Below are 13,383 nucleotides of genomic sequence, written 5' to 3'. Positions count from 1 at the left end.
TCTTTTGGATTGTCAAGTATCATATCAGAAGACTGAGAAAGTTCATACCAGACTCATAGTGATATCTAGTTATAAAGAGCAAATAACTAAGAAAGGGAGGATAACCTGCCAATGTAACTTCAAACCTGCCAACATATCTCCATTCACCTGCATCACGTGGCTTATTCGTTCCCACAACTTCCAGCTCCGCCTCCCATTTAAAACAAGCTATGTATCTTCATGGCAGACAGGAAGCATCAGAATTACTCACGGATAACTGCTGAAGAAGCACATCGATTCCATCCAGCTCCCCAAGCAATTCCCTGTTTTCTAAAAGAAGAAAAAATAGAGGAAGAAAAAAAATGAAGCTAACTGTCAGATTTTACAGCCGTCTAACACTGATATATCAGCAAACAAAATCAATACAGCCTGACAGAGTACAAAAGCTGCACAGAGAGCAAGAGGGTGAGCAAGGGGATGCCAAAGGCAAGAGAGCTTGCTGTCATGATCTGAAACAAGCCTGGCTCCTATCCTAACAGAATATCAATATCGAAAGGGAGCCTTACCATCGTTGTCCTGGAGCAATATGGCTAGCACTTCACTGCAATACAGTTTGTTGGCATCAAAAGGCATCTTTGCCTGTGGGGAAATAGGAAAAATGAGAAAAATGTTCAAGAGCCTTGCTTCCTTCTCCAGGACAAAATTTTCACCAGTATTAGGATCTGAGTTAGAAAGAAGTAGAAGTTAAAAAGGGAAAAGGCAAGTTAAGGGTAACACAGTCTACATCTGCTCCCAAGAGCCAAGACTCAAGTACTCCATACTAAACCATAAATGTTAGATGGACACATTGGTTCTCACCACTAAGGCCCAAGTATGAATGTCACTTCCTCCATGAAGACTTCCCAGATTTCCCATTTTTAGTTCAGGGACTATTATTTATCATTTAGTCAAATGTAGACTAGAATGATTGAAAGTTTTGAAATTTTAAAACTAAAATCCATCAGGAAGCTTCTTCCACAAATTACAATCATAAAATTAGGCTATAAATTAGCTGATACACAACCAGAGGCTAGCAACTTCTTGGTTAGAAAAAGGGCATGTATTTATAACAGTATATTTCCTTTTGGATTTTTTTAAATGCTTAAAATTTAATTTGAAATCATAAACCTTACTGCTTGTATGCCATAATCTGCCTACTATTTAAAAAGGAAACCACATTAAATATGCAAAAGTGTGTTAATATTTTAACACCCAAATTGCTACCCACAATTCTTTCCCGGCTGCATGCTCTGCTACTTGGAGTTTCAGAGGAGACATATCTACTGCAAAGAGTATCTTTCATAGCCTTTGTTGCTTTAGTAGTGAGACTCAAACATCACCATTAACAATTCCCCTTAGATAAAGGTACACAGAGAGAAATAATCACCATCAATGTGTTTTTATTTACAATAGCCATGATCCTTAAAATGCAGGCAACAGACAATAACTGTTAATCTGCAGCAGCCTTTCTACCTAAGCTTTTAAAATGACAAATAATTTCAGTATCCAAAAAGGATATGGGAAGTGTTTACTGTAGCGCTAACACCACCTTCATCGCCTTAGTACTATTTACAGTTCTGTTTGGACACTGATTTTGTACTTAAGAAGGAAGAGCAGCCCCTAATGAAGCAACATCTGGTACCTTTTCAGTTTTCTGTGCACATCTTTCTTGTCAAGCCTAAGTGCATCCCACAGGGTTTCAGGAGGCTGACCAGGTATGACCCATCTTAGGTTGAAAGATCTGTAAATGCAAGGTCTTACATGTGCTAACTCCAAGGTATACTCCCTGGGCAAGCTTGAGGCCTTGTTCCAAGAAATTCAGTAAAACAACCAGTGTTTAAACACAATCTGTGGTGTGTTTCACTTTAAGGAAAACTGTTTTACAAAATCAAAATATAAAAGTGAAAAGCCAAGGGCTGAGCATCTCTATCAGAATTAAGGATATTGCTAATGGAATTACATCATCAAATTATTTAAATTCCAAATATTGCTACTGTATTTTATATGATTCAGAGCCACATACAACATACGCAGCTTTACAAGGGCCAGGGTTCTTGATTGAAAGAAGTCAAAAGACACCAGGGCACCAGAACAATGGCCTTTCTGTGGTTATAAGGCCTCTTGACCTTTATTCAATTTTATAAACTCCTATCTCAAAAGCAGGGGGCAGATTTTCTCTTTCTTCTAACGAATATTTATTAAGCACCTACTATATGCAAGATAGAATAAAGCACGACAGGAAACACAGGTCAATCAGACAGGAACCCCACCCATTGTTAAGGCATTTTTAAATGTTACACTTCACAATTATTTCATTAAGTAGTACAGTGAAGTTCAAAAAAAAAAGTAAAAAAGAGTACCTGGATCTGGGATTAGACACACATCTGACTCGTAAGTGTGCCACTAATACTTATGCAACCTTAAGTCCACAGTTCCCAAACTGTGTGCTACGGTGCCGGGAGTACCCTATCAAATTCAGGAAGGCACTACAGGGTATTTTTTAATTTTCAAGGAAACCTTAAGAAGGACATCTGTTGAACATAGTATTAACTGCTAGCTCAAGGTACATTTCTTTTGATGACATCATACTTTTGTGAAGTTGGTTTTGCTGGTTGCTGTTAAAAGAAGTGTGTGAAAATCAATGTGGAGCAGGAATGAAGGTGGGGGTGTTTAATCAGATGCCATGGTCTGAGAAGTTATGTTATATTCAAAAGTACCCAACATCCATTAGTAAGTAGTCATGGTATTGCAAATGGCTATTAAATTGCTGGGACATCAATATGTGCTCTTGGTCAAATTACGCTGCTTCTCTAATCAGATTCCTGTTATGTTAAATGAGCATAAACAGTATCTTATTCATGAGGTGGTATATTAAATGCAGCAGTATACAACACATTACAGGTACCCAAAAGCTGAGCTCTCCTTTAGTAAAAGTTCCCGATCCCCTAGGAAATCTCAACCTTTTGCCATGTGACATTTCAATGAGTTTCCAACCGGCCCAAAGTACTTTTAATCAAAATCATAATTTTATCACTTTTCTCTGAAAATACAGAGCCTCTGATTGAAGAAGAAATCTAATAAGGAAATCAAACAATAAGAGGCTATAACTCCCAACACTGAGTTTTGCAATGCTTTAGAACCTGAGAGGGATGCCAAATGGGAAGCAGCTAAGCAAGGAGGCTTCAGAAGTGGCCAGGCCCAATTTTCACAGGCTCCACCAAGTCCTTCCCATGTGATTTGGGTAAGGCCTCTCCTTTCTAGGATTCTTTTCTCATCTCTAAACTAAGCACAGCAGCAATCATTCTGCAGAGTTGTTTGTAAGGATTAGAAATAAGTAAGGCATCTAGAACACATTTAGCACTGTGGACAGTCAATACATGGAACTCGTATTAGCTGGGAAAAACTTTGTAATGACAACAATGACAACTAAATATGTTAATAATCCAGCTGAAAATTAAAAAAAGGAATTAGGCCAGGAAGATGGTGAGAAGATGGTGAAGTAGGAAGCTCCAAGAATCATCCCTTTACCAAAACAACTATTGAATTGGCAAGAACCGTCTGATTTGAATATTTTGAAACTCTGGAGTCTAGCAGAACACTATATAGCATCCAGGGAAGAGCTGCAGGGAAAGGCTAAAATGCAGTAAATATCAGTGAATATCACCCTCCACGCAGTAACTACTAGGTTGGTACTAGTGAAACTAGACTGTTATTAGGTTAAGATATTCATTGTATTTACAAATGTAACCAATAAATAAACTAACAAAACACAGGAAAAAGGAAAGAAGGGAATAAAAAGGGTAAACTACAAAAACAAAACAAAACAAAACAATTCTATTCCTAGGAATATACCCAGAAGAATTGAAGCCAGGGACTTGGGTAGATATTTGTACACCAGTGCTCACTGCAGCATTATTCACAATCGCCAAAAGGTGAAAACAACCTAACTATCATCAACAGATGAATGGATAAATAAAATGTGGTGTATTCATACAATAAAATATTAGCCATAAAAGGAAGTGAAGTGCTGGTACATACTACAACATAAATGAACGTGAGTGAAACAAGCCAGACACAAAAGGAAAAATATTATGATTTCTCTAATATGGAATTCTCAGTATAAGCAAATTCATAGTCAGAAAACAGAACAGCAAAGGGGGGTGGCGGGGCAGAATGGGGAGTTATTGCTAAATGAGCAAGAGTTTTGGTTTAGGTTGATGAAAACAGACAATGGTGAAAGTTACACAGTATTGTCCATATACTTACTATAAAGAATTATCCACTTAAAAGTGATTAAAATTATTTTTGTTATGTATATTTTACCACAATGGAGAAGGGAAGGGAGGGGAGGGGAGGGGAGGAGAGAAACAAAGCCAGGTGGGAAAGACTGATCTTTCATGTCCTGCCAAAGACAACGTTTAGGGAAAAAAAATTTTTTTGTTTAATTTTCAGCCAGAAATAACCACCTCTAAGCTTGTACAACACCAAACTGACAAATAACAAAAACATTCAATCAAAATCAGGAGAAAGTAGACTATAGTTAGCAAGTATAGTCTCTTATTTTTTACAAAGTTAACTAATAGGAGTTGGAGCTTGTGGGGCTTTCATACAGGAGCCTGGTAATCCTAAATCTTTCAGTTGTCATTGTAATTACAGAGTTTAGTATAGGTTTGTACTCAGCATGTACTAGCCTTGAGTATACTTACATTTCACCTTTTTGGGAGATGATGCTTTTTTGAAAGTACAAATCAATTATGCTATCACCAGGAGCCAGAACTCCAAATTATTTCTGCAGCTCACCTCTAGTATATGAAATACATGGGCTGGTTCAGACACATCAACAATCACATACAAATGTCAAAGCAGGGAAGTGGACATGGCTCAACTGATAGAGCGTCCATATACCATATGCAGGATCCAGGGTCCGACCCCCAGGGCCTCCTGAGCCATGTGGCAAGCTGGCCCACGTGCAGTGCTGCAGCGTGCAAGGAGTGCCGTGCCATGCAGGGGCATCCCCATGTAGGGGTGCCCCACGGCAAGGCGTATGCCCAACAAGTAGAGCCGCCCTGTGTGAAAAAAGTGCAGCCCACCCAGGAGTCATGCCGCACACACGGAGAACTGACGCAGCAAGATGATGCAACAAAAAGAGACATAGTTTCCCAGTGCCGCCAGATAATGCAAGCGGATGCAGAAGAACACACAGCAAATGGACACAGAGAGCAGACAGCAGGGGGGGTGGATAAATAAAACTAAATAAATATTTTTTAAAAAGTCAAAGCAGATAATACCACAAAATCCCAACCTCTGTTCATAACAGCATCAACCAGTTGTGCATGTAGTATAATTTAGCAAATTCTCAATTAACTCATATGCTGCACGCTGCAACAGTTTTTGAAGCAGAGATTTAACTGAGAAGAAGTCTTGATTTTGTTTCTTTAGAAAAGAAAACTTTGGCATTATTTTCAATAATATACAACAATCTGGCTAGTTTTTATTCCCCCCCAAAAATGAACTGTGATGCAGTGTCTCTTGCACTACTATTATCTGCTTGCACCTGTCAATTAACTTCAAACAATCACCTGCAATGGGTTTCTCTGTCATTAGAATAAGTTAGATAATTTTCATTTGGTAGATGATGAGATCCATGACTATGTCTATATACTGCTAGGCTACCAGTACAAAAAGGAGAAATCCAAGACTTAAAAGGCCTGTCACCAATGTGCCACACGCTTCATAATTACTCAAAGATTACCAAATACAGGAGATCAGTTAAATAGCAAACTGTTATTGTGCAATCTAGACATAAGCACTCTAAGACAGTGGTTCTCAATCTTTATCATGCATCACAATGACCTGCAGGGCTCCTTAGAGCACAGATAGCTGGGCTCCACCCTGAGCCTCGTGGATTCAGTGGGTCTTGGGTTGGGCCCCAAAATGTACATTTCTAACAAAGTGACAGGTGATACTGATGATGCTGGTCCAAGAACCTCACTTTGATAACCACTGAGAGGAAATGAAAGTGTTTATGCGTGAATCCTGTTCTGCTAACTCCCATAAAAGAATCATTAGGAGAAAAGGAAGTGGCTGATTTTGAGAAAATAAAGAGGCTAATAAATGCTGGAGGCAAAGATGTGCTATGGAAAGGGTATATGAGGAAAATTCCAGAGACTTGGGTTTTAATCCTAGCTTTGTCTCTAACTAGCTGTATGGACTTGGACAAGGTAGTTAATCCTCAGAGGTTTTAATTTTTAATTTCACATCTGCAAAAGTATATAGAAATTTCCCTTCAGTTCTCAACTTCTCTGCTAGATGATGAAGATTACATGAAAGAGTAAGGTTTTAAGCTGGCTCATGAAGGTTGTGTTAATTTAGAAATACAGAAGAAAGGAGCCTACTGGTGGAGGGAGGAGCATAAACAAAGAAAGAGAGGTCAAAGGAATTTTGACCTTTGCTGAGTAAGGGGACAGGTAAAAGAGATGTCTGAAAGACAAGAAGGCCAATGTTTCACGAGTGGATGTGGCTTAAGGGGCTGAACTCCTGTTTCCCACATAGGAGGTCCCCAGTTTGATCCCTGGTGCTTCCTGAAAACAAATACAAACAAATGAAAAAAACAACACAGGGAAGATTATGTGGCTCAGTGAGTGCCAGCTTCCCATATATGAGGTCCCGGGGTTCAATTCCCAGCCCCGGTACCTAAAAAAAAAAGAAAAAAAAAGGAGGCCAATGTTTCAGAATAGAGAATTGGAAGGATTCAGACTGGGCCAGATGAAGGAAGGTAGCCTTAAGTGGTCAGTGAAGGTAGGATGTAGAGAGAGGGCTGAAGACTGGCAAGGTTTAACATCTTCAAAAGGCAAAGGAGGTCTTACATTCTAGTTTAATGACGGTTCCTGGAGGAAACGAGCCTCAAGTAACTGAGAAAAATAGGCCCTGCCTTCACAGAAATAATTATTATTTTGTATAGTATTTTAAGGCTGGGGTCCCAGTCTGTGGCCACCTCAAAGATAATTCTGATTCCTGCCATCTAGCCCACTTCTTTAATTCTGTGTTCTACTTCCCTCTTTTTACTCTTCACTGACAAAATGTCTCAAGGGTTTGGCAAACAAAAATGTATTGAGTACCGAGGAAAGAAGAAACTGAGCTTAGGAGACTTGAAGAGAATTTACATGAGGAAAGAAACTGAGCTTAGGAGACTTGAAGGGAATTTCCATGAGGAAAGTAGTCTAGATCGAAAACCAAGGGACAAAAATGATAAAAGCATGAATTAACAAGCAGCTAAACTGCAGGACTGAGAGGGAGGCGTAGGGGGTGGAGGGTTTCAGTTCACTGAACTATGCATCAAGTTCATACTCCACTAGGCAAATGTGCCAGTACCCACTGATGATAATATCTGGTCTACAACTGAGTATCCTCAAATCAATATATTATATAAGTCCATGCTACAGATTTAAGGGAGCAAATGGTTAAATAAGTAAGATTGGGGAAGACCTAGAATGTCAGAAAGGGAGGGAATCATGGGTAGATAATATCTTAGGTAGTTTTACAGAACCTTCTCCCTTGGCTCTGCCAAGACAAGGGGGGATTAAATCACCTGAAAACACTTCAGACTTTCTGAAGCTCTCTAACACCCTGAGGCCCAGCAAGGCCATGACACCTTAGAGAATCATTCTATCTACAAACAAGTGACTCTCTCTCTAAAATGTTGGGAATCCTTGCCTGCCTGAGGACCATTTCATTAGCATATAAGGAGTTCCAACAGCCTCCCAACTATTCAGAGAAAAGCTTTTACTGCTGTCTTTCCTCATTTATCCTATAGAAAGCACTGGCCGTTAAAAGATGATCAAAAGGACTGTGCTAGAAGAAAAAAGAATGAACAATCCAGTGGAAAAATGGACAAAGGATATAAACAGAAAGCTAACAGAGACTAATACAAATGGATAATTAAAAAAAAAAAAGCCATTACGCTTTACTTGATTTGTCATTACTCTTTACCTGGTTTTAAAATTCCAAATTAAAATAATAAAATACCAGTTTTTACTTATCAGATTAACAAAATTTTTTAAGTTTGATAATACCTTAAGTTGCTAGCAGTAGAGGGAAACACATATTCTCAGATCAGAGGGACAGTCTTTATGGAAGACAATTTTGCAATACCTACCCTTTAACCTATCAATTCCACTTCAAGGAATTTATCCTACATATAAACTGAGAGAAAGGCAAGAAAAAAGGGGTATGTGTGTATATAAGGATATTCACTGCAGCACTATGTATAATAGTGAAAAACTTATAAACAGGGTTAAATTAATTTTGGTACAATGGGATACTAGCCAGCCATTAGTTCAATGAAGAAACCAAATGGCAAAAGAAAACACTGTGTAATTCTCTTAGTGAAACACACACACACACCTATATACGCACAGAAAATTTCTGGAAGGTTAAATAAATTATTGTTAACAGTGGTTGCCTCTGGGAAGTGGGAAAGGAAGGGATCGGAAGAGCGGAACATCTACTTTCACTTTTATACTGCCTGTATCATTTATATTTATAACATGATTGTATTATTTTCAGGTGTAATAAAGGCTATTTTTAAGTACTTTCCTTTAAAATAAATAAATAAGGAGAAGCAAAGAAAGAGGCAAGAGGTATCAAAGATTCCCAATTTAGATGATATGGCCCAGCATCAGCCATACCCAGAGCATAGAGATTTGAGCTTTAGTCCCAGAGAGCCAAACGCACCTTCAGCCTTTTCAGCAGCCACTGGAGAAGACCCTGCTGGGCAGCCTCAGTACACATCTCAGGCCGGAACTCAGCCATGTTTTCCACAATAGCTGAAGGGAGACAGACACCAATCATTTAGCAGGGCAACTTCCTTTTCATCTGCAAGAAACTTTCTTTCCATGACATAAATTTTTTTTCTTCTTTCTACTCCCCCCTTTTCTTCCCCACCAGATGCTGTGCTGTCATTTAAAAATTAACCAGACTGTTGCTGTGTTTTTCTTCTTCCCATTATTTTACAAGTAAAACTCCTAACTGGAAATGATGAAAGTCACATAAGGAACAACTGGTATATTTTCTATGCTAATAGAGAAAAACGCTAGATCAGAACACACAAGAGGATGGATACTTTCCTAAGAAGGTCCTCTTAGTCCCCATTATAGCTGAGTTCCAGAGACCTGTAACCAGAGAGACAAGGAGCTAGGCGGAAGTCATAGGGAAAAATCAGGCCATGGTGATTTCGGTCTCTTATTTTCAGACTCAACCATTTTTAGTTCCCTTTCTCTCTAACACGTAGAAACAAGGATATCGACAGAGATGCAAACAGGATCTTCTTAACTGAACAAAATAATGTGCACAGAGGGGAGAGGACATACTGGCTGAAGTGATTGTCAGGTACTCAGAAGCAAATGTGACTAGTCTTGTTATATCTTACAGCAGTCAAAGTGTTGCTTAATAGAAAAATTTTAAAATTAATAGGCAAAAAAAAGTTATTTCATGACTATGATACTAAAAATGGGGATATTAAAAAACACCTAGAATCCAACCCTAACACACCAATGCTTTCATTTCTGCCAGAGGCCCTTCTACTCCACATCCTAGAATATATTACTATCATAAAGCAGATAGAATTCCGTGTTCTCTGTAAGAGCAATGCTCAGAACAACTTCTGAGTTTTGAAGGAGAAAGGGCTGAAGAAATCACCACACCCTCCACTTTTTTACTCACCTTCAACCAAATTGAGTCTAGCTAATGGCAACTTAAAGAATGAGTGGGCACCCCCTTCAGGAAGTGGTAATAATATAATACAAAGCTGTGGGAGCCAGATTAGCAATTTATTTTTAGGAGGTACTGGGGACTGAACCTGGGACCTTGTATATCAGAGATGAAAATCATTACAATACCTTAAATTAAATTCTCACATTTTCTAAGAAAATCAGCTCATTCATTTTAACCTTTATCTTATCTTATTTTTCCTCTTAAATGGCTTCCTATTACCTAATATAAAAATCTAAACTTCTTGCCATGGTTTACAAGGTCTTCCATAATGTGGAAAAATTTACTCCTCTAGCCCCATTTCCCACAACTCCCACCTCATATTCCTATGCTCTAGCCCTAGTATATTTTTGATCTTTCTCCAAAACCTATGCCCATCCATGGCTCCGAGACTTTGCTGTTGATGCTCCCCTGCCCAGGAGCCCTTCTCACACTTCTCCACCTGTCAAAATGCTACTGTCTTCATATTCAATCCCAATCTGCTTCCTGCTCTTTTCCAGTAATTTAGAGATTCTCCTCTTCATTCCTACAGTGCTTTTCGCTGACTCCTATTATATCATTTATTACCCTACATTATCTTTTCCTTCTGTTCAAGACTTTCCCATAAGTCTGCCCCTTAAAGCCTAAGATCATTCTTAAATTCATCTTTAGATTACCCTGGTGCCTAGCACAGTGCCTAGCATCAAGCAGTCAATAAGGGAGAGAGAAATGAATATCTCTAACTGTTCGTAGGTAACTGAAACGAAAACAGATCTCTGTAGATGGTCAAGTCTGGTGTTTTCTCCATTAGATCAGACCCTTTTTCTTGACAGCCAGTTAAGACTTTTGATAAACTTCCTATTCAGCAAAATCCAGCATTAGGCTAAACAGATGGCAATGACAAATTTTGGCTCTAGGCAGCTAGCACCAACCCCCTAATTTCAAACTGTTATGTACTCTCTTCTTTCACTCCCTAGGCCTACATCTTTTCCTTCTTTATGATAATCCTCACTGAAGAGAGTCTAGAACCACAAGGAAAATGTGTGGTAAACACAAAAGAAAAGAGAAAATGGCATCAAAATTTCTGCTTCCACTGGGCCTTGTTCATATCTCAAGCTCTGCTTATACTTCTGTCACCTCTGGTTTTATAAGACAGTAACTGGTGATAAAGAGGACTATCCAAAAGCACAATTTTAAATAGGCTATTGGTTTGGCAACTTTGCAAGGGGAAAGACTGGGGAGATTTAAGGAGAGGAAATACTGTAGAGGAATCCACTTAAATGAACATAAGATGAAGGGGCAGCCAAGTTAAAAGTAGTATTTTAACTTAATTTACATGGCAAACTATACACAAGAGAAAGAAACACTGACTTTCAATAAAATGTCCTATAAAGGTATACGGTTCAAAAATTTGTAGTTCCACTGAAGGAAATTAGGAAGAAAAATCAACATAAGGGAATTTAAAAATGTACAATAAACACTTCCCATGCTTGTGAGCCTATACACCTGAAATAAGAACATGGCCTAGAGCAGCACTGTGCCTAAGAGTTCCCTCCTGACAGCCTCCGTGTTACTCAAATGTGGCCAGTCTCGAAGCCAAACTCAGCATGTAAATGCAATGCCTTCCCCCCAGCGTGGGACGTGACACCCGGGGATGAGCCTCCCTGGCACCGAGGGAACACTACCAAGTACCAGCTGATGACGTAACTAGAAAATGACCTTGAATTAAAGGTTCAACGCGGACCAGCAGAATATCCCTGTCTACGTATAATAACAGGAGTTAAAAATGCTGTTTGACCTAAAGTAAGGGGGAAATGGAAAAGACAAATGAGTTCATATGGCTATGAGTCTCTAAAAAAGTCTGGAGGTTGTCAGAAGGATTGCCCTTATGCACACCTGAGCAGAGTCTCAGAGACAGATAAAGTAGATACAACCCCAGATAACGGTCCTTTTGAGGGCTAAAGAGACCCACAGGTTCTATGGTCATGGCAGATGGGGTTCACTGCCATGCCAGTTGGCCCTTCTTTGGAGCTGGTGTTTCTGCATGCTGGAGCTGGACTCAGATGGGATCTCTTTTTACAAGCCTTTCATGCTACTTTACTGGAATCGTAGTTGGTGCTAGGGCTTAAGATATATCTAGGGGATTTGAATCTCTGGACTGACAATATGATAGCCAGGCCCTGAGCCTCAAAAGACTTCAGCTCCTACACTCTGATTTACTGGACTTACCCCACTCAGCTAATATGGAGTTGAAGAATGTCAACCACCACACCATGGAGCCTAGAGTGCCTACAACTGAAAGCAGGAGGATTGCATCCAATATCCATGTGGAATCTAAACCCCCTCTTGACATAGATGTGTAATGGACACAACCAAGCCAAGGTCCACAGGAAGGAGGAATACAGTAAGGATCAGAGTGGACTTAATGATATCCTATTCATGAACTATTTTGGTTAATAATCGAGAAAATGTGGCATTGGTGTGGAAAAAGCGGCCATGATGGCTGCTGGGTGCGGGGAATGGGAGGAAGAGATGAGATGTGGAGGCATTCTCGGGACTTGGAGTTGTCCTGGGTGGTGCTCCAGGGACAACTGCCGGACGTTGTATGTCCTCCCATGGCCCACTGGATGGAACGTGGGAGAGTGTGGGCTATGGTGTGGAACACGGGACATGGGGTGCAGTGATGCCCAGAGATGTACTCACCAGACGCAATGGATGTGTCATGATGATGGGGGAGAGTGTTACTGTGGGGGGAGTGGTGGGGTGGGGGCGGAAGGGGTGAATGGGGACCTCATATTTTTTGAATGTAATATCTTTTTTAAAATGAATAAATTGAGTAGAATTTGGGAAAAATTAAAAATAAATAAATAAATAATGGAGGGAAAAAAAAACACTCCCCAAAGCAAAAAAGTCACCCTGCATAGACTTCTTCATAACTTTTGTTGGCAAGGCCTGCTAAAAGGAGTCAGTGATTTTTGTCTAGGAAGGTTACCTACTTAATGGGTTTCTGCTTTTATTAACTGTAAGCCAAATGAAAGCTCCAGTTTAATGAAATTTACACAGGGGTCTTCATTTCTGAACAGGCAGTACAGAAGGACAAAAAGCACTCTGCTCTTAGCTCTATGATAAAGGAGGAAGGGAAATGGGATCAAACGCAAAACAAACACAAAGAAACTCAGGGAACACCGAATGCCCTTCTCTTTACCCAGAGTGTTATGGACACCGTCTGCCTCTTCTTTCACAGACTCATCCAAGCGCTCCAAATTCTGTACCAGCAGTGCTACCACCTGACCATCCACCTTCAGAAACAGGGAAACAAAAGAAAAGAGGGACACATGTCACAACAGTTCCCAAATGTTTCCATTCCCATACCCACTTCTCCACTATTTCAATGAACAAGATAAATAAATAATCAGCAATCTATGGCTTATAATGTGCTTCCCATTCCATTATCTCTTTTGAGACTTAAAGTGACCTGAAGCAAGGAAAGGAAAGGCATCATTATCCCTAACTTGAGATGAGTAAATTGAATCCTAAGGAGACAAAGTAAAATTCACAGTTTACACAACAAACTACAGGTCACTGAATGCTTAGACTTTCTGAAATCAAGGCCAATGC

The 13,383-nt window shown here is 39.6% G+C and overlaps 1 protein-coding gene across 2 annotated transcripts in view; it reads right to left on the bottom strand.

Annotated features, from left to right (window-relative positions):
• The window catches only part of CTNNBL1 (catenin beta like 1), a 227,099-nt gene that overhangs the window by 128,627 nt on the left and 85,089 nt on the right, over nucleotides 1-13,383 (bottom strand). For both annotated transcript variants that reach the window (XM_071211701.1, XM_058287065.2), the window contains exons 6-9: nucleotides 12,971-13,064; nucleotides 8,752-8,843; nucleotides 546-618; nucleotides 251-309 (exon numbers count right to left, since the gene is read on the bottom strand). In XM_071211701.1, coding sequence (XP_071067802.1) covers nucleotides 251-309; nucleotides 546-618; nucleotides 8,752-8,843; nucleotides 12,971-13,064 — 318 coding nt within the window. The remainder of the gene's footprint in view (nucleotides 1-250; nucleotides 310-545; nucleotides 619-8,751; nucleotides 8,844-12,970; nucleotides 13,065-13,383) is intronic.

The sequence above is a fragment of the Dasypus novemcinctus genome, chromosome 24 (assembly GCF_030445035.2).
Source record: "Dasypus novemcinctus isolate mDasNov1 chromosome 24, mDasNov1.1.hap2, whole genome shotgun sequence".
NCBI lineage: Eukaryota > Metazoa > Chordata > Mammalia > Cingulata > Dasypodidae > Dasypus > Dasypus novemcinctus.
The sequence above is the reverse complement of the archived record's forward strand: the minus strand, read 5'-3'. Positions and strand labels throughout refer to the sequence as shown.